Source organism: Capricornis sumatraensis, chromosome 2 (genome assembly GCF_032405125.1).
Source record: "Capricornis sumatraensis isolate serow.1 chromosome 2, serow.2, whole genome shotgun sequence".
NCBI lineage: Eukaryota > Metazoa > Chordata > Mammalia > Artiodactyla > Bovidae > Capricornis > Capricornis sumatraensis.
The window spans coordinates 208,939,853-208,966,578 of NC_091070.1; the positions used below are offsets into that span (position 1 = coordinate 208,939,853).

The 26,726-nt window shown below is 46.4% G+C and overlaps 1 protein-coding gene across 2 annotated transcripts; it reads left to right on the forward strand.

Annotated features, from left to right (window-relative positions):
- Window positions 1–1,124: 1,124 nt before the first annotated feature.
- GNL2 (G protein nucleolar 2) lies at window positions 1,125–25,197 on the forward strand. Of its 2 annotated transcripts, XM_068964725.1 has the most exons (16): window positions 1,125–1,273; window positions 2,977–3,061; window positions 4,246–4,340; window positions 5,898–6,037; window positions 8,907–9,091; window positions 12,075–12,141; window positions 13,053–13,211; window positions 13,747–13,860; window positions 17,067–17,195; window positions 17,933–18,037; window positions 18,811–18,969; window positions 19,180–19,293; window positions 22,181–22,635; window positions 22,964–23,049; window positions 24,155–24,240; window positions 24,924–25,197. In XM_068964725.1, the coding sequence occupies exons 1-16, from the start codon at window positions 1,210–1,212 to the stop codon at window positions 25,074–25,076; spliced, it is 2,196 nt and encodes a 731-aa protein (XP_068820826.1). In that variant the 5' UTR covers window positions 1,125–1,209; the 3' UTR covers window positions 25,077–25,197. The 2 variants fall into 2 exon arrangements, with proteins under 2 accessions (XP_068820826.1, XP_068820827.1); XM_068964726.1 differs by lacking the exons at window positions 1,125–1,273; window positions 2,977–3,061; window positions 4,246–4,340; window positions 8,907–9,091 and having other exon boundaries at window positions 5,911–6,037.
- The last annotated feature ends 1,529 nt before the right edge of the window (window positions 25,198–26,726 follow it).

Consider the following 26,726-nt stretch of genomic DNA (forward strand, 5'->3'; position numbering starts at 1 on the left):
TTCTCTAGTTGCTGAGAGGAGGCTTCTCATTGCGGTGGCTTGTTTTGGAGCGTGGGCTGTAGAGTGCAGGCTCAGTAGTTGTGGTATATGGGCTTAGTTGCTCCATAGCATGTGGAATCTTCCCAGACCAGGGCTTGAACCTGTGTCCCCGACATTGGCAGGCGAATTCTTAACCACTGGGACCACCAAGGAAGTCTTCCCAATCACATCTGAATTTCACATAAAGAATGAATTTTTTTAGTACAAGTATGTCCCAAATATTACATGGGACAGATTTATACTAAAATGTATTACTGCATTGCGTGTCTGAAATTCAAATTTAACTAAGCATCCTGTATTTTTATTTGCTAAATCTTGCAACCTTACCTGTACGTGACATTTGAGCTGAGACCTGAATGACCAGAAGGAAGTAGCCATGCAAAGGTTTAGGGAAATAATGATTCAGGCAGAAGGAACATTCAGCGAAAATGACCAGAGGGAGGAAGGTACAAATGAGGTTAAATAAGTAGGCAGGGACAAGATCATTCAAAATTCCGTAGGGATAACAAAGAGTTTGAGTTTCTCTTTCTCTCCTTTAACCCTGAGAGTGATGATACGCTAGTGGAGTTTTCGGAGGGATGACAAGATCTGATTGGTATTTGGCTGTTGGGTAGTCGGCCACTTTTGGAAGGGCTTAGAGGACAAATTCCACTCCAGTACTCTTGCCTGGAAAATCCCAGGGACGGAGGAGCCTGGTGGGCTGCTGTCTATGGGGTCGCACAGAGTCGGACACGACTGAAGCGACTTAGCAGCAGCAGCAGCAGAGGACAAATTCAGAAGATAATTAAACTTAAGCTTGCGTCATTGGTTTAGGAAAGGGCATCTACGTTTTCAGGCAGAACTCCTAAGTTCTGGGCCGCAAGTCTAGGGTAACTGGGTGGTTGCTACGGAGGGCAGCTTGGCGGTTGCTATGGAGTGAGAGGGGCGGGGCTCGACGCTGGGAAATGTCTAAGAGGCGGGGTGGGGCGGAGCTAAGAGTGCGGCGGCGCGCTCCTCGCGATCGCAGGAAGTCGCGCGGGGCAAAGAAGGGGTGCGAGCGGAAGTGACGTCGTCCCGCACACGCGTCCAGCGTGGTTCGCGCGGGTTTCCTCGGTCCGGTTCGGGAAGTTACAAGCTTTTGTACTCCACGGAGGCCGGGCCCAGCGGTCTGGTACCAGTCCTGTCGGCAAGATGGTGAAGCCCAAGTACAAAGGACGGAGCACCATCAACCCCTCTAATGCCAGCACAAATCCCGGTACGGGCGGCTGGGGTTGCGGAGGGTGGGGGCTTTGAGGAAGCTTGGGGTTAGGGACTCCGAGTGGCCTTGCTTGGAGTGACTTCAAGCGCTGTGGCCTTTGGGTATGAGAAGGGAGAAGGTGATTGCTTGTTCAGAGGCACTGAGGAGGGCTGTCTTGCGCGCCTGTTAAGGTTAGATGCCGGGAACCAGGTCTAAAGCCGGGAATCCAGGTGTAAAGCCGGGAAAGGGAACTCTCAGGCCTGGCAGCCTTGGGGAGTCTCCAAGGTGAGACTGGGAAGCTCAGAGTTGGAAGGGGCACTTAAATTTGACCTTCTTGTTTTCCTGTGTGTCGGGTGTTGAAGCCCCTCCCCCAATATAGGTCAGTCTTGTATCAGTCCAGCTCAAGGAATTGCTAAAAGTAAGTTAGATAAAGTCAGATAAAAGTGATGTAGACCGACCCAACTGGCCTTTTATACTTGGCCACAGTTGCCTGCCACCTTAGCTTTGGCCGTTTAAATGAGAAAAGGACTGTAGATTTGGCTCTTGGAGTCGTCCAAGTTCATAGAAAACGTTACAAATAAATAAATATGGTTGTGTCAGTAAAGATGTTTTTGGAGATGTGTATGAATTTTGAGGTTCCACCATGGAGTGAACAAGATAGCCCTTGTGAGAGTCCTTTTCATTTGGGTTTAGTTAATAAAACATATTAAAATATGGCTTAAAGGTTTTGGTTTTAATTCATGTTGAATGTTTCCCCTGGACTGCTGCTAAATTATTCAGTTTGTGCAGACTGGCATCTTACAGTATTAAGCCTGAAAAGGCCCTTAGAGATCAGGATGTTATAGGTGAAGAGACTGAGCCAAAATAGGGGAAGTGGCTTCTCACAGTTGACACCTTAGTGAGCAGTAGAGCCGCCAGTCCTGTGGTTTCAGCCTGTTTTCTCCTGCATGACTTCAGGAGTAGACAGGCGACCTGATGCACAGTTGATAGTCCCGTCCGACTCTGCAACCCTGTGGACTGTAGCCCACCAGGAAAGGCATCCCCAAATGTGAAGCTAGTATTACTATGCTAATTTGTCCTTCTCTTTCTGCCTGAAATGTAAGGCAAAAATTACTGTCTATTTTTCTGTTGAATAAACTAAGATCAAGCATTAGGAAATTAAGAACCTGGTACATTGAGAACACTTGGGTATCAGAATTGTACAGAACCTTTTCCTGGAGCAGGTACTCAGTATTTGTTCAACTGAGACCCAGAGGTAGAGGTAGGCATCTTAGTGGTTAAGAGTAGAGATGGTGATCCAGTGTTTTTGTTCAAATTCTGTCTGTGCCATCTTTGTCTTTGTACAGGATGGCTGCCCACTGTGCCTCAGTTTCTTAACCTGCACGATGGGGATAATGTGTCCCTCTTTATAGGATTATTGTATGGATTACAAGACGATGCCTCTAATATGGATAGCACAGTGCCATAACTAGTACTCAGAAACATTACCTGTTATCATTTTCAAAACAATCCTATGGAGGATTCGAGATTCGGTCAGCTTTGTCATACCATGTAGCTTCCAGGAATGATTCTGTTGGAGCAACACGTGGAGAAAGTGGAGATTTTGTGCTGAGTTGGCAGCTTGCCTACTTTCAATGAACTGGTTGGTGTGCTTAAAGCAATGGCTATAGTTAGACCTGTTGGTTATCAAATAGTGTGCAGACTACTTTTGTGTTTCCTAGATCGAGTGCAGGGAGCAGGAGGCCACAACATGAGGGACCGGGCCACAATTCGACGCCTGAATATGTACAGACAGAAAGAGCGCAGGTGAGCCTGGACGCTGTTATCCCCTCCCCCTTCCCTTCCTGCTCTGGACTTGTAGCTGCACCTGTGAAGCCCTTGATCCTCCCACCCCTACTTTCCCCAGGTAGGCATCCCCAAATGTGACACCAAGCCAGCATTGCTATCCTAATTTGTCCTTCTCTTTCTCTCTGAGATGTAAAGCAAGAATTATTGTCTATTCTGCTGTTGATTAAACTAAGATCAAACATTAAGAGATTAAGAAACTGGTACGTTAGGAACAGTTATGTGTCAGAATCATACAGAACTTTCCTGATGCTTTGCCTGGAGCAGGCACTCAACATTTGTTCAACTGAGCGTGTTTTCAAATACCGTTTATATGATCAACTGTGGATTTTGAGTTAGAGACATGGGTAGTGAGTGGTGAAATAGTGATCGTGTCATAGTCCTTACCCTACAATAGCCCTGTTCCTCACAGCCTTGGCCTCCACGAATCGTGTGTTACATCTCAGTAAATGTCCATCAGATAGAAATCTGCTTTTCTTGAACAAAGCATATAGGGCAGTGTCATGAAAGCAGCAAAAAAAGTTTTTTAAGGCCAGACTTTAGATCACCACACTGTGGCACTTGGACACTCATCACAACTCTGAGTTTTGCTGAGGCAGCTTCGACCACAGGGACTTGCTGAGTATGACATTTTGTGTGAGCTGGTCTTAATTTGTTTGGTAATTGGATTCTTCATCCGTTCTAAAAGATGTGTCTAAAACACAAACGTCAATGAACTTAATCTGCTTTAGTCACCTACTCTGCAGTTTGTTTTAGTATTTTGAGTTCCAGCATTAATCACCCTCTACTTAAAATTCATTTAAACCAGGCTTTAAATAATGATCCCAAAAAGGCTCAAGTATGTGATTTTTTATTTAAAAGCAAACAAACAGTAAACAGATTTTTAAACCCGGGCATTAGTTGTTATTCATCGAGCAAAAATCATTACGTGCTCTGTTGCAAGAGGTTAAATGGCTTGGGGCAATCTGTTTTGAATGTCAAAGGACTTTTTGTTTACCAAAATCTGTATTTCATGATCACTTAAAACCGGGAAAGAGGAGGAAAAAAAAGAGAGGTCCTTTTGATGGAAAGGGTATTCTGTAAACTGAAATTTGCCCTGTCTTTCTTCTGTCCTCAACCCAAATCTTATTATTTCCTTCATTTAGGAACAGCCGTGGTAAAGTGATTAAGCCTCTGCAGTATCAGTCAACGGTGGCTCCTGGCACAGTGGCAAGAGTGGAGCCGAACATTAAGTGGTTTGGTGAGTATGAGCCTCTGCTACTTTTGCCCTAGGAAATGTGCACTGTGTGGGAAAGGGCAGAATGTTCAGGTGTCTAAAAGGTGTTGAGGTTTTGGGAAACTGTCAAGGACAATGTGAGAAAGGAATGAGATAAGAAGCCCCTGCCATGGGAAAAATGCAGAGAAAAGTGGTACGGGTGGCTTTCATAAATGACTTCCTCTTTTGAAAAGAGCTCATCATTGTTCACTGGGAGTGAACCTCTTAGACGAGATCATCCTTAATGACTAGCACTCACAGACCTCGGAGGGCTCCTGTGTTCCTCTTCTAATTTCTGATCGCCTGGAGAGATGACTGTTTGAACGGTGCCTTGAGGCGTGTTCCTGCCTTCAGCCTGAAGTTCCTCTGAAGCCCTGTATCTCAGTGCAGCTGTATTTGGACTGAGTGGCAATGAAAGGACCTCTCGTTAGTCCTTCCCTAGAGCGAGTAGCTGTCTCCAGAGGCAGTGAGGAGGCAGGATTTCTTCCTTTGGAAACCCCACGTTCATCTCCGTTGGGGCTCTCAGCCTTTCCCTCAGCACTGCCAGCTGTGTGGACACGTCAGGTGGCCGGACCCCATTGTTTGCCTGCTGTTTGAACTGTCCTTGAACATCTCGTAACATCTCTGGGTGGGACGGGTATCCTCTAGAAAAGTGCGGTACAGGAAAGTGTCCAAGAGAACTTCTTCAAGAGGCCTTTAGCACGGTGGCAAGGTCCTGTGACTCTAGATCCAGACCTCCTGGGTGTGAGTCCTCATTCTTCCCTGTCTGGGACCATGAGCAAGTTCTTAAGGGTGCTCGTCAGTTTTCCATCTGCAAAATGAAGACAGAAATAGCACCTGTCTGTAGGTCTGCTGTGGTAATTGAATGAGTTAATAGGTGATGTATAAGAGTCTAGAATAGTGTCCAGTAAGTCGTACAGTGGAAGCATTAACTACTGCCACTGTGACCTTCCCCTGGAGTTTGGCATGTGTGCCGCAACGTACCTGTTAGTGAACAGTCTCTCACTTCCAAGGTGTACTCCAGGAGGTGTTACATGGTTTCATTTTGTTTCCTTGCAGGGCTTGGTTGGTTAATGTAACAGTCCCTTCAAGCTTTCCTAATCCTCAAAACAGGAGCTGTGACTCTTAGGAGGTGCTGTGCTTCGGGATTCTCTGCGTACACTACCTGATCAGCTGTGATTGGCTGCAAATTTCTTTGCCATGTCTAGCTGGAAGAGGGGCATCTGTCAAATCTCAGTTCCATTCAGTGATGTTTATTTTTCAGTTTTGTCCAGTCAGGAAATTGGACTTGGAAAACTACTGAAACCCTCTGTGTATCTGGGTTGGTGATTTAGTCCGTTGTGTATGAGTGCAGGAGAGGCAGTTTTTGTGTTTTTTGGCTTTTTCCTTTTAAGTTTGAAAATGGCTTTAGGGTAGATGTGTCAGGCGTTTGGGTAAGTGAGGGCAATTTAAAAATCTTGCCGTTCACTGTGTCACTGGGAAGATGGAGGCGAAAGCAATAAGGAGCAATTTATTAAATGGCAACATTCTTTTGTAAAACAGGAAATACACGTGTGATCAAGCAGTCATCATTACAAAAATTTCAAGAGGAAATGGACACAGTCTTGAAGGATCCATACAAAGTTGTCATGAAGCAAAGCAAGTTACCCATGTCTCTTCTCCATGATCGAATCCGGCCTCATGTAAGACAGAGGGTGTCCCTGGCAGACCACACAGATCCCTCTCTACCATATTTAGCTCTTGTTTTTTCTGTAGAGAATAGTGCTTAATGCAGTACTGATGAGCTTTCTGAGACTTCTTTCGCCGTTATTAAGGATCTCGCCTTTTGCATGAACCGAATTCTGTCAGAGAGGTTCAATAGCATGGTGGACCAGAGTACAGGCCCTACTTTTAACCTTTTTGCTGTGGCCCTTTCTGCGGCCTTAGGTGTCTCTGAGCTTTCACTTTCCTGGGTAATGGGATGCAGATGAAACATCTATTAAGGCTCTTGGCACAAAGCAAGCACTCAGGCCACCACTTAATTACAGCTAAATAGATCATGGCTATCACCAATACCATTTTTAAAAGTTTTTGCAGGCAAACTTGTTTAAGCGGTAATTGCATCAAACTTTGGGGAAACGTAGAATTAGAACTGGGTTGGTAGGAAAGGAGACTTTGGTGTTGAGTACTTTCAGCTTCAGTGAGTTCCTTGAAGAGTCTTGTCCCCTGAAGGAAGGGGTACCTGCCAGATTGGTTGTTAAAACCAATGAAGTTCAAAGTGCAGTAAGGACTGAATCTGGCTTGAGTGGAGTGAGTTTCACAGGGAACCAGAGAAGCGGCCCAAAGCTTGCCGCACTTTTTTACATGAACTGAATAATAATTTCCTCAACTATCCATCAGTTAAAGCACAGAGCTTCGGTTCCAGCATCAGGAGGGGAAGAAAACATTGACATACATACAAGAATTAAAGAGTTCAAGGAGAAGTGTTTACTTGCAGAACAGAATAAAACCCAGGGCCTGGTTATTGCCTCAGGTTTTGTCAATTATGCTTTGTTTTATGATGGACTCGAAGAATGGCACCTGTTAGTGGAGTGACTGTTTTCTGTCAGGGAAGCACATGAGTGTGATTCGTGAAACGCAGACAAGGTGCTCATTTCTCTTGTTCTCTCTGTCTGTTCTCCCTAAAGCCATCTTTTAACACGCTGTTGAATCCTGTTCATGAGAAAAACAGAGAAGCAGCTCTGTTGTGGGTTTATTGCTTTGCTGCACATGCCAGTTGCTCAGTGCTTTTAAAATGCGGTGCTTAAATGTCTGCTAGCGTGGATCGGAGGGCCCACGACTGCAGCGGCCAGCTTGTATTTTGGTGCAGGTACTCAGGGTAACTGGCGAGTTTCCTGCTTTGGCCTTGAAAACCCTTGTGTGTGTGTGTGTGTGTGTGCTCAGTTGCTCAGTCTTGTCTGACTCTCTGGGACCCCATGGACTCTAGCCCTCCAGGCGCCTCTGTCCATGGTGTTTCCCAGGCAAGAATACTGGAGTGGGTTACCATTTCCTTCTCCAGGGAGGGGATCTTCCCACCCCAGGGATCAAACTCAAGTCTTTTGCATCTCCTGCATTGGCAAGTGGATTCTTTGCCCCTGTGCTACTGCTCATTGTAAAATCTGATTCTGAGATGTGCTGCGCGGTGTAGCCAAGTCCCGTGGGCAGAGGAGCCTGGTGGACTAGAGTCCCTGGGGTTGCAGACTGAGCTCATACATGCACGCACACACGTAGTCAAATCAGGTACACTTTTAACTTTTGCACATTCACCTGTATGTGCATAATAATTACTGTGTTTCTATAGCAATGCAACAGTCAAAATACTGTAACTTACTTTGTGTATTTTATTGTACCCTGCATATTACTACGTTGTACTTCCTGAGGTATAGGTTTACAGACACAGATCCAGGTATACTGTATTTTATAGGCTAAGAGATTTTCAAGGATAATCTTGGTCATAATTTTCCCAGTGACTTTAGAACCTAGTTTTCATGTGCAATGTGACTGTTTTGTGTGGGGATGTTCCCCTGTTGGAGTGTAGTGAGTAAAAGTAAACTAAAAGATGGGTTAGAGACTCTGAGAAAATGATAATGTCTTAAGGATCTCTAGGAGTTGGAGGGGATTCTGTTTAGAAGCCATGGGGTTATTCTGTCTTCTGAATTTAGTAGCTGGTGCTTACAGGGGAGCCTGTACTGAGGGCAGAAGGTGATTTTTTTTTTTTTTAACCGAGGATATTCTCTGCTGGCTATTAACAACATACTGTTACGTGATAGATCCTAACTCAGACTGTGACTTTCATCCTGCTTCAAAAATTCCTCTGCTCGTAACTCCTTTATAGGCACATCAAATTCTAGTTAGGATCAGGTTCCTTTTATCACATCTAAACTATTATTTTGGAGTTTTGCTAGATGTTTTTCATCTGAAGACTTTCCATGTGCATTTAATAAAAAACGTTACCTAAATTAGGGAAAATGTTATCTGAAACTAAAATGCATCTTACAAAACAAGCAATTCCTTTTAGCCATGAAAGAAATTAACTTCCAAGAAAAAGTTGGCATTTACAGTTGGTTTAAAAAAAAAACACAAATATGAGTATGATTGTCCTTGACAAAATCTGTGAATTTGGCGAATTTTATGCACTTCTTTGAAAACTTTTAAGAAGAAAAGGGGGTTAGAAAAGAGAAGCTAATTTTCAGTATTGTAGCCTTAATTACATTTGACTAAAAGCTTATGATAAATGAAATAAAGCTGAGTTTTGGCAAGTCTTACACACAGCTATTCATATTTGCTTTGATTATTGGTATTTTGTATTTCTCCAAGGAAGCTTACAGAACTTGAAGAAGAGGGGAACAAGTGTGTCTGCTATTTAAATAAGCATTTCTGATGAGAAGTCAGGCTGTATTCATGTTGCATATTTTGGTATGGGTTGAGCTTTGTAAAAATGAGAGCAGAAAGCCTTTCCTGGGTAGGTTTTGAACTTTCTGCTTTTTCTCTGTGCATTGTTTAGTGTTACCTATAATTCTCCTTTCTCTTTAGAATGCAAAGGTGCACATCCTTGATACTGAAAGCTTCGAAACAACATTTGGCCCCAAAGCGCAGAGGAAGCGGCCAAATTTATTTGCAAGTGATATGCAGTCACTTATAGAAAATGCAGAAACATCCACTGAGAGCTATGACCAGGGCAAGGATCGTGACTTGGTAGCTGAAGACACTGGTGTGAGGTACTGTTTCAAAGTTCATGCACATGTCATCCTTTGATGTTTTGTAAAACAAACATCTTCTGTACAGTTATTTACCTGCAAGAACCTCAATGATTTATCTCGTAGATGGAGTTAGCCTCTTCCTTTATACTAGAAAAATTAGTGAAATTGGTTGGGGCCAGATGGAAGATAATTTAAGGTAGATGATTTACTATTGGCCTCTTAATCCCCCCAAATAAAAATAAGTGACACTTTCTCCATAATAATAGCAGTACATTCTGTCACAGGCAGTTTTTAAAAATACAGTTAAATTGGAAATGCAGTAGAAAGAAAAGAAGAAGACTATCAGGATTTCCTTAACCAGAGTCTCCAGATCACTGAGAGGGGTTCGTGGATGGCCTTTGAGGTTTCTGTGACCCTCTGAAGATAATATGGAAAACTTGTGCATACATAAAAGTAGTGAGGTTTTGTTTTTAGGGAAGAGGAGGGAGAGGAAAAGGATCCATAACTTTCATCATACTTTCATAGGGATTCATACCCAAAAGGAGATCAAGAATCATTCAAGGGTATATGTATATATATGTGTGTGTGTGTGTATATATATGATACACACACCTGCATGCTAAGTTGTGTCTCTGTCCATGGGGATTCTCCAGGCAAGAATACTGGATTGGGTTGCCATGCCCTCCTCCAGGGGCTCTTCCCAGTTCAGGAATTGAACCCATATCTCTTATGTCTCCAGCACTGGCAGTCAGGTTGTTTACCACCAGTGCCACCTGGGAAGCGCGCGTGCGCGCGCACACACACACACACACAATTCTAGATGTTTCTAACGTGGAGTTTTTATTTATAAATGCAATACTTTAAGACTGTATTTTAACTTGCTTTTACTTTAATGTATTTTTCTCAATTATTAAGAATATATTTCCATGTCAGCACTTAGTCAACAGCAGTACAGTGTTTCACGTCAGAGTAGGTTTATGTCGTGGCCAGCTCCACGTTTGGACATTCATACTGTTGAGAGTTTTCCCCTGTGGTAGATGATTGTAGGGTAAAATGTCAGTGTGACTCATTTTTTCTCATCCTGAATTGCTCCCCAAGGATAAATTCTTAGGGGAAAGGACAGTGTCCAAGAGTAGGCAGGCTTTTGATCGGTGGCTGCCCCATTGCCCTCCAGAAAGGGTCTTCCGGTCTGGTGCTCCCGGTCCCCCATCCCGTGTCCCTCAGGCGCCCTGGTGGAAACGTGCTGTCCCTGCATCAGCGCCACTGCCTCGGTGCTGTCCTCAGCCCACCACTAACCCTGGGACTCCTAGAGGTAAAATCGAGCCACTTGAGGCCAAGCAGGAAGAGGCAGCGAGTTCATTTTTTCCTAGAGCTGTTTGAACTTTGTATGTTTCTGCTGATTTGAATTTTTTCCACCTCGAAAAGGTACAGTCAGCAGTGGTGTTAGTTCTGTCATATCTGACTCTTTGCAGCCCCATGGACTGTAGCCCACCAGGCTCCTCTGTCCATGGAATTCTCTAGGCAAAAATACTGGAGTGGATGGCCATTCCCTTCTCCAGGGGGGTCTTCCCCACCCAGGAATTGAACCCGGGTCTCCAGCATTGCAGGCAGATTCTTTACTATCTGAGCCACCAGGGAAGCCCTCAGTCAGCAATAGGGGAGACATAAAACTAGTTTTTTGAGTCAGAGACATTGGGTAGATATCTTTGAGGCTAGTAAACAAATTCTCAACCTTACCAGCAAAGTGTCACTCTCTTTTGGAGCTTTGGCATGCGAATTACATTTCAGGTCCTGCTGATTTCCTTTTCATAAATCTCTGTGACAGACTGCCTAAATTATAGCTGCCTCATAAATTTCATATATATATACTTATTATTCATTTTTGCTGCACTGGGTCTTTGTTGCGGCGCTTGGCCTTTCTCTCGTGTGGCGAGCGGAGGCTTCTCTCTCGTTGCGGAGCGGTGGCTTCTCTTACCGTGGAGAGTGGCCTCTAGGGCATGCCAGCTCCGGGAGCTGCAGCTCACGGGCTCAGTGACCGTGTCACCTGGGCTTAGGTGCCCCACAGCATGTGGGATCTTAGTTCCCCGACCAGGGGTTAAACTCCCATCCCGTGCTTTGCAGGGCAGATGCCTAACCACTGGGCCACCAGGGAAGTCCCACCGCAGAGCTTTGAGTCGAGCTCCCCGTGCTGTGTAGTGGGTCCTCGTGTAGTTACCTGTACTATGCGTAGCGGCACGGATATGTCTGTCCCAGTCTCCCAGTCCACCCCCGCCTTTCCCCACTTGGTAACTGTACGTTTGTTTTCTGCTTCTGTGACTGTCTCTGCTTTGCAAGTAAACTCATCTGTACCGTTTTTCTGGACTCTACACACAAGCAATATGATGCAGGATTGATCTCTTTCTGCCTCACTTCAGTCTGTATGACAGTCTCTGGGTGCACCCACATCTCTGCCTGTGGCGCTGTTTGGCCCCTTCTTCTGGCTGAGGAGTAGGCCGCTGTATACATGTACCACCGCCTCTTTACCTGTTCCTCTGTCAGTGGACGTTTAGGTTGCTTCCACATCCTGGCTCTTGTGGCTGGTGCTGCATTGAGCACTGAGGTTCATCCATCCTTTTGAATTGCGATTCTCTCCAGGTATATGCCTGGGAATGGGATTGCTGGGTCCTGTGGTGGCTCCGTTTTTAATTTTCCACGGAATCCACACACTGTTCTCCATAGTGGCTGTAGCAATTTACATTTCCATGAACAGTGTTGGAGAGGTCCGTTTTCTCAAAACCCTCTCCAGCATTTATTTTTTGGAAACTTGTTGATAATGGCCATTCTGACTGGTGTGAGATATACCTCATTGTAGTTACGATTTACATTTCGCTAATCATTAGCAATGTTGATAACAACTAGTTTTGATACCCTTTTCCCTGAGCACATGATTGATTTTTCCTTAAAATATCCTTTTAATTGTTACAGCGCATCAGTTGCTCACTTTGGTTGCTTTCTTATTTAGAAATGAAGCCCAAGAAGAGATATTTAAAAAAGGACAGTCTAAAAGAATATGGGGTGAGCTGTACAAGGTAGGACTTTAAATTTTCTTTCATTGAGTGGTTCCTTTGGCCTTCATGATCTTATGGGAGACAACAGACTTGGAGCTACTGATGCTCTGTCCATCCATCTGTCTTCTCTCCATGGAGAAAGCAGGATGGATATGGCTTTGCACATACTACTGTTGTTCTAGATGACTGCATTTTTCTTTATTACTCACATGATAGTAACAGCCAAATTACATGGATTCATATATTCTCTGTTTATATTGATATTTCTTTGGATTGCCTGCTAAAATGATATTCCTACTGAGATTTATTACACATGTTAGAGCTGCATGAAAATTTTTGAGTTCCTTAGTCCAGCCCTCTTGTTTTACAGACGAGAATGCAGGTCTAGAAAGCTTGAGTCCCTTCCCCAGCTCACCCAGGTAGTTAGTGCAGGAGCCTTTGTGTCTCCTGAGTCCTGGTCCAGTGCTATTCAGCTGGCTGAGTTGAATTTGAGTAATGTTCTCAGTAACAAAATCTTTCAAGTATAGTCACGTAATTAAACGGTAACATAATAGGAGACTAGTATCATGAAGGCAAACTAAATTTTTTACTTTTTTGGTAAAATACACAACACTTATAACATGGAAACTTAGAGGTTTAAGAAGTAAATGATTCTACTCACTATTGCATGGCAGTCATGAAATAGACTGGTTTCGTCCAAGCCAGTTCTGTTTGAAATTTTGACAAGTTTCAGATACCCACCGGGTGAAGAACACTTTTTAGAATACTGACTGCTGGGTTTTAAGATTGGCTACAACCTGCCCTCCTCATAACACTGTTGAGAGGTTATCCCTGTTATTGCTTTATTTTTCCCAGGTTCCCTTAAATGCCTTCTCTCTCATTTTGCCCTTGTACTACTGTAGCAAATCACTTTTGCCTCTTTGAATTTGCAGGTGATAGATTCGTCAGATGTTGTGGTTCAAGTTCTTGATGCTAGAGATCCAATGGGTACACGTTCCCCTCACATTGAGACTTACTTGAAAAAAGAGAAACCCTGGAAACATCTCATTTTTGTTCTTAACAAATGTGACCTTGTTCCAACCTGGGCAACGGTAAGTACAGCTGCTAATGCAAAACAGATAACCAAGGCCATGAGGCTCGTTATCCATGAATAAGTAGGTGTCGTGATTACTAGTATTTGGGGCAGCAGATAAAGTGTTGCACTGTTGAGGTTGTAGTCACTGAGGTGTCTATACTGAAAGCAAAACCAAAATGGGCTTCAGTGATGATGGGCAGTTACCTTTGATCCCTGATGGTTGGCAGTGGTAGAGCTGCAGTGCCCACAGGAGGACTGGGGTGGGCCCTTTAGAAGGGGCGGCAGCTGCAGCCCCTGGCCCGCTTCACATCATGTTAGGTTAATTGCATTTAGTAACAGTGAAGGCATTTTGGGAATACTGTTTTGTGTTTATAAGGCAAAAAACAGCATCAACCGTCATACTTGAAAAAAATATTTCAAAGAAATGCAGCTAACATTTTCCTTGGACAGCTGTGTATGTGAAGTACTGTCCTGTCATTCACTCTCTGGTTCTTCCTGTGGTGTAAATAAACAACTTCCAATTTACCAGCTTCTTTCTTGTTTCCCTTTAGAAACGATGGGTTGCCATCCTCTCCCAGGATTACCCGACACTTGCTTTCCACGCGAGTCTTACTAACCCCTTTGGCAAAGGAGCGTTTATTCAGCTTCTGCGGCAGTTTGGAAAGGTATCGAAACCTGGCCTGCCCCTCCTGGAGTTGGAAGGCTGTGGGTTGGTGTGAGAATTTCTCTTCCCAGAGTGTGTCTCACCTCCCACATCTTCTCGGTAGTGAGAACGGTGTGTTCCAGAGATGTAAACACTCACGGAGCCTCAGGATTACAGGGGATCCTCAGATGCTCTCTAGCTCAGCCTGTACCCCCTTCCCCGATGAACGTCACTTTGCTTTCTGCCATGTCCCTGGCATCGAATGGTCCACCCTCTGCTCGGGTTGATGACCTGCCCCCTCCCAACACTCTCTCCACTCTGGGCTCCTGGGCCATGCATTCTCTCCCCTCTGCCTAGAAGGGACCCCGCTGGACTCCAGCCTCTGATCCCTGGTCAGACACTAGTTCTCGGGGGGACTCTGAAAGCAGACCTTCTCGAAATTTCCTGTTCTGCACCCGTGACTCTGTATTCGTGAGTTCAGTTCATCTTACCTGGCTTCTATCAAAGGATGCATGACCTCTGTCCTACCCTTCCCTGCTTCCCAGAAGAAATTCATGGCTGTTACTTCTGGCATTTTCTCCCATATTTTTGTACACGCTTATGAGTTTGGTTTTCATTCCCCACCCTGCTCAGTTTTACGTATTTGTTAAGTTCCTGCTGTGGAAAGTGAGAGTTAGATTTCTTACCCCGTCCTCTCGCTCCACTTCCTGTGTCCTTGCATGGCATTTGGTTAAACTACTGTTTGTTCAGTGTTTACCGTATTATGACCAAATCGTCAGTCCCCGCTGACCCACAATGCTGTGATTATAGCTCCTTTCTAACAGGACCTTCAGTTTTATCTGGTGTTAAGTAGCTCCGCTTTCTTTGTCACTGACGTGTCACCAAATCCTCGATAGTGCGGGAACTTTGAGAGTGTCCAGCACCTCCCGTCCAGGTGGGGCCACGTCCCAGACTGCTGCCGGGTCTTCCTGGGGTCTCCTTTCACCATCATCTGAGAATTCATATGGCTGTTCCCTGTGTTGGCTCCCTTGTTCACTGAATCTCTTTCCTTTCTTGGTTTTCTCCTTCCTTTTGATGGAATGTGTTTTCCAAAAGCTTTCTGAAGAAGAGTACTTCGGGGGAACATTTTTTTGAGACCTTGCCTTTGCAAATTTCTTCATTCTACCCTCACACCATTTGTTCTTAGAATGTTGAAGGTACCACATTGAACCTTCTTTGTTTTTAATTTTGCCCTTGCCACGTGGCTTGTGGGGTTTTAGTTCCCCGACCAGGGCGTGAACCCATGTCCCGGGCAGTGGATGCGCAGAGTTCTAGCCTCTGGACTGCCAGGGAAGTCCCAGTTGTTGAATTTTCTTTGCTTCAGTACATTTATGACATTTTGTCCAATTTTCTGGGCAGTTACCTTGATTCGGTCATTTAGCTGTTCTATCACGAAATGTTTTGCCTCTCACTTTTAATGTTTAACTTCCGAAAGCTCTTGTTTAACTCCGAGTCGCCCTACCCCCTTTAACAGCCTGTTTTGTTTCACAGATACACTAGCTTCTGTGTCTGAGGACGATGAGGGTAGTGGTATTTGGGAATTGTCCTCCACATTTTCCTGCATTGACACTGCCTCCAAGTTGCTGTTTTCCTGTCTTTTCTACTAGAGTCACACTTCCAATGTCTGGTTATTCTTGGTTCTCCATTCATTTTTAAGAGTGAGCCACACACACACAAAAGGCTACAGAAACTTTATGCAGGGGGTAGGCTTGTTGAGAGGCTTTACTGTAGGGTGACTGGGAAGAACCCAGAATTTCGTTGGGGGACATTCTAGATGTCGCTGTCTGTAGGTCTGTTCTTATTCTCATTATTTTAGCTTCCCCATGCAGCATGCAGAATCTTAGTTCCCTGACGAGGGATCAGACCTGTGCCCCTGCAGTGGAAGTGCTGAGCCCTAACCACTGACTCATCAGGGAAGGCCCCGTCTGTAGGTCTTACTCCTGGACCTGTGAGTTTCCCTAGAAGGGAGTCTTCCCGTCTCGAGCTCGGGGGTGTGTGGACCTGGTTGCCAGGATCCTAAGAGTGCAGTGGGAGTAGGGGCCTGGAGTTGCCTTATTCAGTATTTAGACGTTGAACACTTGCTTTCAGCAACTGTTATGTCTAAATCTAGGGTCCTTGTCAGGCCTGAAACTTAGGAATATTTTCAGACATACAGGGTTCCAAAACAGTTATTGTCTCCTAAGCCTCCAGGGCAGAGAAGTTGGGATGCCCGTGCTGGGCAGGGGAAGGAGAGGTGTGACTATTTGCAGACAGTCCACTGGTCAGTCCTCTGGATTTCAGTCCCAGCCTTAGAGAGGACTGTACTGCCTATTCCCAAGGCCTGTATTCACTGCGTGTTGCAGTGTATTTGCTGCGTTTTTAGTTTTTCTACCTTTGCAGCCAGGTAGCTTTCATATTTTGTAGTGGGTCAAGTTAGATACTACTTTTTTTTTTTTAGATACTACTTTTTAACTGTAATATTCTGTTAACATCTCACATCAGTTTGTGTTATCTCATCTCTAGCTCATGCTTCCGTTTTATGTGTGTGGCTCTCTGGGGACCAGGCGTGGGGGTGGAGGGGATGTGCATTCACACTGCTGTTGGCTCTGTGGGTGGGGGGGTGTGAATTCTCACTGTTGTGGATCCAGGGGGTTTGTGGAGGGAGGCAGTCGTGGATGTTCAGTCCTCTTCCTCTAGACAGAAGCCCCCATTGATTTGTAGACTCTGCTTGAGCTCTGCCTCCTTGAGACTCTCACCCAGCTATCTAGCTTTTGAGACTGACTTTCTTGTCTTTTGTCGTTGGCAATGAAAATGCAAAATGTGGTGTTCAGAGAAGAGGAGGTGTGGGTCATGGGATTGGTACATCTGCTAAGGTTCTCCCTGAAGACATTGTATCAGTGGACAGCATTCTTCTAAACTGGTGACTAACGAGCTGTTTCTTTCTTTCTTTCTCAACCTACATACTTTCAACCTTAAAACATTCAAGAATAATTTCACATGAGTGACTGAGGCGCTGACTCACCTCTGATTTATTCATGAGGATGTGTATGCAGGCCACTCAGACTAGGCCGGTGATGCGTGTCTGGGCTTTAAATCAAGTCGTAGTGGTAGTTTTGTACTGTATTCTTTATGGCAGCAAAGTAACACAACCTGTTTGTCCCAGGATACTCACTCCAGGTGTGTGTGGTGTGTATTCTTTTTTTTGCACAGTTGCACACTGACAAGAAACAGATCAGCGTGGGGTTCATTGGCTATCCGAATGTTGGCAAGAGCTCTGTGATAAACACACTGCGCTCCAAGAAGGTTTGCAATGTGGCCCCCATCGCAGGTGAAACAAAGGTACGTCTGGCTCGAGGGCTCTTCTCCACTCTGACTTATTTCCCGCGGAGCGCACTAATTCAGGACACGGGGATGGCTGTCTGCCTCCCTTGGATAAAGATTCCCGTTGGGAGCTTAGTCTCCTTGTCGCAGGTGGCAACGTCCTGGAGCTGTTTCTGCCCTTTTGATAAGACTAAGAGTACTTTGTGTGCCACTGCCTGCTTGTGGCATGGTCTGCTGTGTGCCACTTGAGTCTTGTTTTCATGTCAGTCCAACCTTTTGCGTTGATAAAACTAGAGAAAATTTGGTGTCTGGCTTAAGAAAGAAAATTCAAGTTTAAGATAGATTGTGTTGGTTAGGGGGCCTGCCATGGAGCATGGAGTGTGGGGTGCAGCATGGTTCTGCTGAAAGGAACTGGGGCCAAGCAGTATTAAGCTTCCAGAAGCACTTGCAGAGAAGTCAGAGAAAGCTTTACTGGACATGATTGCACAATCCTAGATGAAGAGCCTGCCTCTGCATTATTTTTAGACTCTTAGCTGATGGAAACTATAGTTTATGCCTCATGGAAGTGCCTCGTGCATGGCATATAGAGGAGGGGCTTTGGAGCTTCATTACCTAGCAGGCTGCACCCCTATGACCCCCTCCATACCCGACCCCCAGCCCCAGCTCCCTCTCTCGTTAGGTGAGCATCGGGGCTTTGTGAAACCCCTCTCCGGGACTGACCCGGAGCAGTCAGAAACGGAAGTCTCTGCTTTTAGGTCTGGCAGTACATTACCTTGATGCGTCGGATCTTCCTCATCGACTGTCCGGGTGTGGTTTACCCCTCCGAGGACTCGGAGACGGACATTGTGCTGAAAGGAGTCGTGAGTATTTTGGTCCCGGGAGGCTCTTTGCCTTCGAGGGGAGCGTGCTGTGGGGAGCTCTGGAGACCTCTGCTTTTTACTCGTTCAGCAGGCACTTTGGGGTCAGCCTGTCTGGCCAGGCTGGAGGAACATGACACTGAACAGGGCGGCCTGTCTGTTCCACTTCAGCCTGTTGGAGGAGGCTGAAGGGCATATCTGGTCAACGTCATCCCACAAAAGCGTTTGTCGTTTACGCACGGGATCCTGAGGGAAGCAGGGCCTGTTTATGTTTAACAGTAATTCATCTTCGTGGGTTTATGGGTTGAGTCATTTTGGAACTCGGTCATTTCCTCACTTGTTTCTGAAGACAACCGAGAGCTTTAAATGATTCCACTTAACCTTCACCAGTGTTTCTGGCTATGTGCATCCTGGGCGGTTCCTCCCCACCTTCCTTAAACCATTTATTCCCTTCTCTTTGTGTCCTGGAATCGGCAGACTTTTAACCATTTCTGCAAGTCAGTAGCACAAAGCATTCCAAGTTAAAGGTGCTTGCGGAAGCCGTGCCATCCATTTGTGGTGAGCCGGATTAGAGCCAGATTAGAGCAGGGTTCTGGGTTCCCAGCTGCGGTTGGCTTTCCATGGCGCTCCTTCCAGCCGACCATGTCTCATCACCTCCAGGCCCGCTTGCTTTCAGGCGTTGAAATCTATTTTCAGACATGATTACAAAGAACACTTGGAGCTTCACTGCTTCCATAGTCAAGTTTGTAAGCAGGAGCTTTCCTATCAATATTTAGGTTCAAGTTGAAAAAATTAAGACTCCTGAAGACCACGTTGGTGCTGTACTTGAACGAGCAAAACCAGAATATATCAGCAAGACGTACAAGATTGATTCTTGGGATAATGCTGAGGACTTTCTGGAGAAGCTAGCTTTCCGGACAGGGAAATTATTAAAGGTGAGCCAAGGTTTGTGAGAATTCAGGCTGGGATCTGCTTCAGGCCTGTGTGCGCGGTGTGTGGTGTGGACCTTTTTTGGGGGGACGTGTGTGAGCGGTGTGAAGTATGAACCTTGGCAGGGTGGTGACAGACGGCTGGGACAGCGATGTGCCACCAAAGCGGGGGGCGGCTTTGTTGTTTGAATCGGGCATCTTTCTGCAACGTTTCAGGGTGGAGAGCCCGACCTGCGGACTGTGGGGAAGATGGTCCTCAATGACTGGCAGAGGGGCCGGATTCCTTTCTTTGTCAAGCCACCCAATGCAGAACCCCCAGCAGCCCCTGAGGTAAGACAAGGGTGGACCCACCTCTCTGGAAGTGGGGTTACTGACCCGCATGTCTTTGGACTGCAGTCATCTTCCTTTGGGGTATAACTTTCAGCTGCGGTGTCTCCCATCCCAGGTGCCACTGGCTGTGACCTTGTGGGGGGTGACCTGGAAGTAGAGGTGTGATAGGAGACTGAGTGTAAATGCCAGTCTCCAGGGCTTTGGAAATGGAGAGCTCATTACATGCGAGTGCTCACTTACAGTTTCAGTGTCTTGTCTTCTGCTTGAAGAACAGAGGCATTTCCAAGGTTTGTTTTGTTTCAAACCCAACCAGGTGCTGGGCACTGGGAGCACAGGATTGGATAGTATGGTCCTTGCCCTCAGGAAGCTCGTGATCAGGCGGGAAAGGAGAGTGGTACAGTGGATGCTCAGGGCAAGTCTTAGGTCTGGGGGCTCTGAGCTACCCTGAGAAGCTTCCCAACCGTTGGATGTCTCTCCTGGCAGTGGACTGCACAAGACTCCAACTTGGGCACTTGGCTTTTCTATTTCTAGGGTCTTCTTCAGAGCTCAGCCAAGTCTCTTGAAGAGATGGCTTTAAGTTTTGCTTCATGCTAGTCGTTTCGGTCCATATTTCTCTGATATCCTCTCACCTGGCTCCAGTCCCAGAGTTTCCATTGTCAGCTAGAAATTTCCATTTGAATATTTTCTCCAGCATTTCAAAATCAACATACCTGAAACTGATGTTACTCACCCTTTTCTCCTCTTCCCCTAAAACCACCAGACAACTGGTACTGCAGGACAAGGCCCTGCCCTCCTGTGCATGCACACACACACCCATGTCCATGTGCCAGTGGAGGAGTACCTGGTGTTTTCGGATCTCAGATAAGCTTCATGTTTCTGTACCTGTTACGCAGGCTCCAGACACCCGCTGGGTAACTGCCAGAGTTAGTGCAGACCCCACAGGTCAAGACTGCCCCCACTTCACGTGCCAGAATAGATGGCGTTCTCAGGCTACCCACACATCTGCCCAGCTGACTACGAATTCAGGGCTTCCCATGTGTGATCATTTGCCAAAAGGACTTGCAGAACTCAGGAAAGTGATTTGCTTGTGATTACTGGTTTGTTATAAAAGATATAAGTCAGTAATAGCCAAATGTCAGGGGCATAGGGCACCTATGGGGCGGAAGCTGGCATGGAGTGTCCACACCCTCTCCAGGCAGGCCACCCTCTCAGCATGTCATGGTGCTCACCAGCCTGGAGGCTTCTTTACACAGGTGCAGCTGACAGGCTCATTAGCCGTCAGTGATTGAACTCAATTTCCAGCCTTCTCAGCAGTTGCCTGGGCTCTCAGTGGCCAGCTCCTAATCTGAAGCTGGGTCCCCAGCACAGTCATCTCACTAGCATAAACTGATTTGGGGCAGAGGGACTTACTAAGAATAACAAGAGACACCAAAGGTTTTAGGAGCTCTTGTGCCAGCAACTGGGTGTCAGAGGCCAATTGCATATTTTTATTACACTATTGGAAGACACGTAGTACACAGATAAATATGTGATGTCAGGATGTAGTGATTGCCATGAGGGAAACTAAACCAGGTTGAGGGTTTGTGGGAGACAGGAGTGCTTTGTAAATGAGGTGGTTAGGGACGGCCTCTGGGGAAGTGGCCTTTTAGGGGAGACCTTGGTAACCTGAAGCAGGAGCTCCATGGATGTCACAGGAGAGGTTCCAGGTGTCGGGAGCGGTACCCCCTAACACCTGAGGCAACGGGAGCCTGATGTGCCATGGTTCTGGAGGGAGGCCATGGGGTAGGCAGCACTGTGGCTGGTGGGGCCGAGGCCTCTGGCCCAAGGAGCTGTCTCTGCCCCCATGTGACCCTGTGGGGAAACGGCGGGGTTTTCTCTTAACTCTTTCTCCATGTCTAGCTGTTAAGTTGAGACAGTTTCTCCCGCTCTGTGACTCGCCCTTCCCTCTCTTTGGTGGTGGCAGAAACTCCCTTGAGAATCTCAAAGCTAAAAAACTACCTTAACAGAAAAATGTATGAAAACATATGTAGGAATTTTTTACACTGTTTCCTGAATTTCATGGATTCCTGATGTATTTAGTGCTTTGTTCAGCCACCTCACCTTTGGAAAATTCCGTGGGTTCTTCCAGCCTCAGCTCTGAGTGCCCAGTGGCACTATGTGAGGCCTCACACTGCCAGCCCACGTTTCCCTATGCCCCTTCTCCAGAACGTGCCTGGCATCAGGGCTGGTTCTGAATCTTCCATTTCCTCCCACTCTTCTTGCGCGGCGCTTCCTCGGTGCCTCTCCTCCACCCTCAGCGCTTTCTAAACCAGCACCTCCTTGGCCCTCAGCATTCTGCTGGGCCTCCATCCTTCCCCCAGGGTGTGTGGTCCCTGGGGACGTGCTTTCTCAGCAGCCCCTGTTCTCAGTCCTCAGGGATGGTGCAGGCAGCCTCCTGTGTCTACAGTGTCTGGTGGTTTTGGTTTTGGTGGCTGAGTACTCTGAGTTGGCGCCCCCTTTTGGATCGTAGCTGTATTCCTCTAATCCTTCCACGCTGGGTTCAGGGCTTAATGCACATTGACTAAACGATACGTTAACAACATGACTGAGGTGTGCATGTTTTTGACACTTTCCCTTAGTCCTGAGAATAGGACTGCTTTGTTTGAGAGCATGATGTGTAAGTTCAGAAATTCAGCAGGGACTTCTGCGCAGTATTATAAATTGGGGGAAATGTTTGTAAAAGAAGAGAGACAAGTATATGTGTAACTTAATTACTCAGCTCTACACTTGAAACTAACACAACACCGTTAATCCACTATACGCCAATGTAACAAAATAAAAAAAGAAATTCAGTTTTCATTTTCTGATTCCGTTTCTCTCCCCACCGCCACCCTTCTCTCCCGACTAGCTTCCATCCTCCTCATCTTTGGAGGTTGCTGCAGAAACAACCCAGAACAACCCAGGAGAGAAAGTCGCAGAAACAGTAGGTGAGGAGTCGGAATCCATCCTCGAGAAGGAAAAAGAGGAGCCCCAGCATTGTGGCATCGATTCAGAAATGCAGCAGATTCTGGCGCGGGTCCGGCAGAACTTTGGCAAGATCAACGTTGTGCCTCAGTTTTCTGGGGATGACCTGGTTCCTCTGGAGATGTCCGATATCGATGACGAGCTGGAGAGCCTTTCTGCAGAGAGGGAGGAGGAGGAACAGGAGCACCTAGGAGATGATGAGGACGAGTCTTACACAGAGTCCCAGGAGGAACATACGGGACACACCACTAAGGCCGTTATTCAAGCCCTGGATGAAAAGATCGCCAAGTACCAGAGATTTTTAAACAAAGCCAAAGCTAAGAAGTTTTCAGCAATCAGGTAGTGTCCTCTTGATCTCACAGATTGCTGTGTGCTTATTCGTTTTGCCAGAAACTCGCCATAAGGAGTTTTTTACAGGGTAGGGGAAGGTGTTGCTGTACATTTTTAAAATGTACAGCTGTCTGAACCTTGAGAAGCGTAGTAGTTGGGTCTTTCACAGATATCCAGGGGCTGCAGAGATGGTGTTGCTTCTGCCAGTGGCGTTAACCACGTGAAGAGGAGTAGGTTTCTTTCACCTGGGAGTTTGTCACCGTCCTCACGTTTGTGTGGGCTGTGGTCAGTGGAGGGAAATGTCAGATGGTTTCATTAACCGACTCTTCCCTTTCAGGATATCCAAGGGACTGAGTGAAATGGTTTTTGCAAAATCCGAAGGACAAAAAAAAAGAAAATCTGAAGAAGATGTAGATGATACAGGTACAGTTAAATTCCTGAAATCAGGTAGATGCGATATGCATCTTCAAAACTTTGGGAAATTTAAGTTTCATCTCGGGAATTACCTCTTGTACTGTCATCCTGATATTTATTACATCTGGCATATTACCCTGGTTCCACTTATTATTTATCACACAAATCGTGTTATCTTTTTTTTTAAAAAAAATCTATTTATTTATGGCTGCTCTGGGTCTTCGTTGCTGCTCTTAGGCTTTCTCTAGTTGTGGCGAGCAGTGGCTCCTCTTCATTGCGATGCACAGGTTCTCATTTTGGTGGTTTCTCTTATTGCAGAGCTCCAGCTCAGTAGCTGTGGTGCAAGGCTTAATTGCCCTGTGGCCTGTGGGATCCTCCCATATCAGGGATTGAACCCTTCAACCCAGTCATGTCCAACTCTGTGAACCCATGGACTATTACCATCCATGGAATTCTCCAGGACAGAATACTGGAGAGGGTAGCCTTTCCCTTCTCCAGGGGATCTTCCCAACCCAGGGATCGAACTCAGGTCTCCCGCATTGCAGGCAGATTCTTTACCAGCTGAGCCACAAGGGAAGCCCAGCAGTACTGGAGTGGGTAGCTTATCCCTTCTTCAGAGGATCTTCCTGACCTAGGAATCCAACGGGTCTGGTGTATTGCAGGCGGATTCTTTACCAACTGAGCTCTCAGGGGAGTCCTTATTGTGTTTTTATTCTGCACATTTCTTGGGGTTAAATTGGTAATTGAAGAAAATTCCTCTAAAAAGAATACATTATTAAACTTGGAATCTAAGTGTGGATCCAAAGACAAATTTTTTCAGGCGGGCAGATGGTTCATATATTTATTCTTTATGCAGTCATTCTAATTTCTGCATCCAGTTTTCAAGATAAACTGGAGGCCTGGGAGCACACCCCCACCCCTACCCCTACCCCCAATCTGGCAGCCTCCTGGCCTTGTCCTGATTTTATCTGTGTCTCACACCACACTGTATTCACACTGGCCTTCTGCCTTCCTCCTCTAGCATATCAAGCTCATTCCTACCTTAGGATTCACAGGTACATTTTAAATAAAATTTCCCATTTCTTTTCTGTGTGTGTTCGTGTTTCGTTTCCAGCACCTCCCAAAAAGGGAAAGAAGAGGAAGGCACAGAGGGAAGAGGAGCAGCCAGACAAAACTCGCAGGACGCTTACATCTAAGGAGGCACGTGTTTTGGTCCTCAGCATCACCCAGTTTAGAGTAGAGAGGGGAAGTCCATTTCTTACAACTCACACTTTATGAAATTAATGCTCTAGTGTTTAAGTCAAGGAACCCCAGTCCTAAGTGACCTGGTTGAGGTCAGTGAAATAGGATCAAGAGTTGACCTTGACTGCATGAAGGTCAGCTGAGTGTATGTCTTGTTTCAAGAATGCCAGTTGCTGTCCTCAAACTCGCGGAGTACTGTTGGAAAGAGTGCTGGTTGTATGTGGCCTCAGGGAAATGACACATGACGAGCTGAGCTGTGTAGGCAGACAGATGGCTGCCGTCTGTGAGGCTCAGCTCTGTAACGAGGCTCTCGAGAGCTGGAGGGGTCCCCTTTAGGAGGTGGAGAGCTTATAATGAGTGTCCAGCCTTAGACCAGAGGACCACTCGGCAGGAGTGCAGAGAAAAGGTTCAGGCATTGGCTGAGGGTTGGGCCACGTCGCAGCCTGTCACTTGGACTTGTCACAAGCTGCAGTGGAAGCGCAGGCTTGAGTCTGGTAAAGCCTCTCATCGTGAGTGCTGCCGCCAGTACTTGAGGGAGCCACGTGGGAATGGAGCACAGAGAAACAGAGGGGCCTCTTTATGACTTTAAGCGTTGGTTTGATTGGTTTTTTCCCTCTTGGTGTGTGTGCCATTTTTTACAGAGGAGGCGAGAAGCACGGCAGCAGCGATCTAGAAAAGTTGGCGTACGCTACTATGAAACACACAACGTGAAAAATAGGAACAGAAACAAAAAGAAGACCACCGACTCAGAAGGGCAGAAACACAGACACAAGAAGGCCAAACATAAGCAGTAGCGTGTTAAAAGCTGTCTATTAAATTATACAAAAATAGGCAACTAGAAACTGTTCATTTTCTTCATGCCCAGTTGGCATTTCAAAGGCCATGATGCATCTGTTCTGAGATTGGACAGTTGAAACCACCCACCAGTACTAGTGAAAGTAAAGAGTGCTCCTCACCCCCAAGGATTTCAGTGATGCAGTCCACTCGAACTCTTGACAAATGAGTCAGTCCTCTGAGTTCCTAAGAGTATAACCCTGGCATGAAAGTGTCTGACCGAAACAGGGCTGAGGTCTAGAAAATACGGAGTGTGGTATTTCTTTTGTACTAGCAATGAGCGGTTTAGTTTGGAATAGAACTGTTTTTGTTTTAATACTATGGATGTTGTGTACAGAGCCTAGGCTTTAAAATCAGCTTGCGATGTTCCTCACTGGGTCTGTTGCGAGAACCCGGTTAGGGCATGACTGCTTTACAGTCGAGGAGTTGTGGATCTAGCACTTCTCTGACCACAGCTCTTTCCCAGGAAGATGACAGAGCACAGACTGGCTGTTTTAGTGGAATCTGGGGGCTGATGCCTTGGGACACCTGGATGAGGGTGAAAGCTGTGACTTCAGATTGGAGATGAAAGTATAGAGGGCTTGTTGGATTCAGTGGAACACAACTCTTGGCCTGCAGTTCTCTGAAGGAGCCTGGAAGCCCTCGCCAGACAGGCGTCAGGTCCGAGCACCTCTTCATGGAAGCACTGAGCATCTAACGCCTTCCAGCGAGGGAAGATGTTAGTGCCTTCTTAGTTATGCTACTTGGGAAGTTTGAATGATGGAACTTAGGCATTTTGCTAGTCTGCCCTGAATCAGATTTATGTTGCTAATTTAGTCATCTGGGTCTGTGAAACCAGAAGAGTTCTGAGCCTCCAAACTTTGAGTCTAGCTTATGAGGAAGAGTAAAATGCAGTTGTCCCCTCGCCATGGCCCGGTCACTAATAATGAGAACTGCATGTGAGGTGTGGGCTAGTCAGAGGGCTGTAGGGCTGAGGTTTGATTTTCTGCAGAGTAAGGTGAAAAGATCCAATCAGTGGGGGAGGAGCAAGGTCCAGGCAGCTCACTGTGGACACCTCGACCTGTATTTCTTTCCAGCAGACACTTTTTTTTGAAACTCGTGGGTTTGACTCCCTGCCATTGCCTCTTACCCAGCAGTACGCAGTGGCAGGGAGGAAAGGGCCCAGTGACTTGGTGAGCAGGGATAAGATGAAACGGTATCAACTGAAAACTCCAAAATGAGGTGTTAGAACTTCACTGGAGTAGGAACGATGAAAAGACATCATCAAATAAGGACAAGACAGTCCAGAGGAACCCAGGGCAAGGTTAAGGGACAAGGTGAGCTATTGACCAGAAATGGGGCAGAGAACCAGCTTCCTATGACTGGAAATAAGTGATAGGGTGGAGAGACAATGAGAAAGCAGCCGCTCCACCTGAGACGGTCACAGCCAAGAGGGGTGAGTTCTAAGCCTCACTGTCGGAGTTGGCAAGTGCCGAGGCTGGCCACGTGCAGAGACTGTCTGGGCTGCACTGCCTTCTGTTGTCCAGCCTGGAGCCTGGCTGTCAGACCTGAGGTGCTGCACACACTTGGGGGCAGTGGTGTGACTTCTGACAGGTAGGTGGTGCTGAGGG

Coding starts and splice junctions, on each gene's coding strand:
- GNL2 (XM_068964725.1), top strand. CDS start 1,210: ATGGTGAAGCCCAAGTACAAAGGACGGAGCACCATCAACCCCTCTAAT. Junction 3,062..4,245: donor TACAGACAGAAAGAGCGCAG/GTGAGCCTGGAC, acceptor TCCTTCATTTAG/GAACAGCCGTGGTAAAGTGA. Junction 18,038..18,810: donor ACATTGTGCTGAAAGGAGTC/GTGAGTATTTTG, acceptor ATCAATATTTAG/GTTCAAGTTGAAAAAATTAA.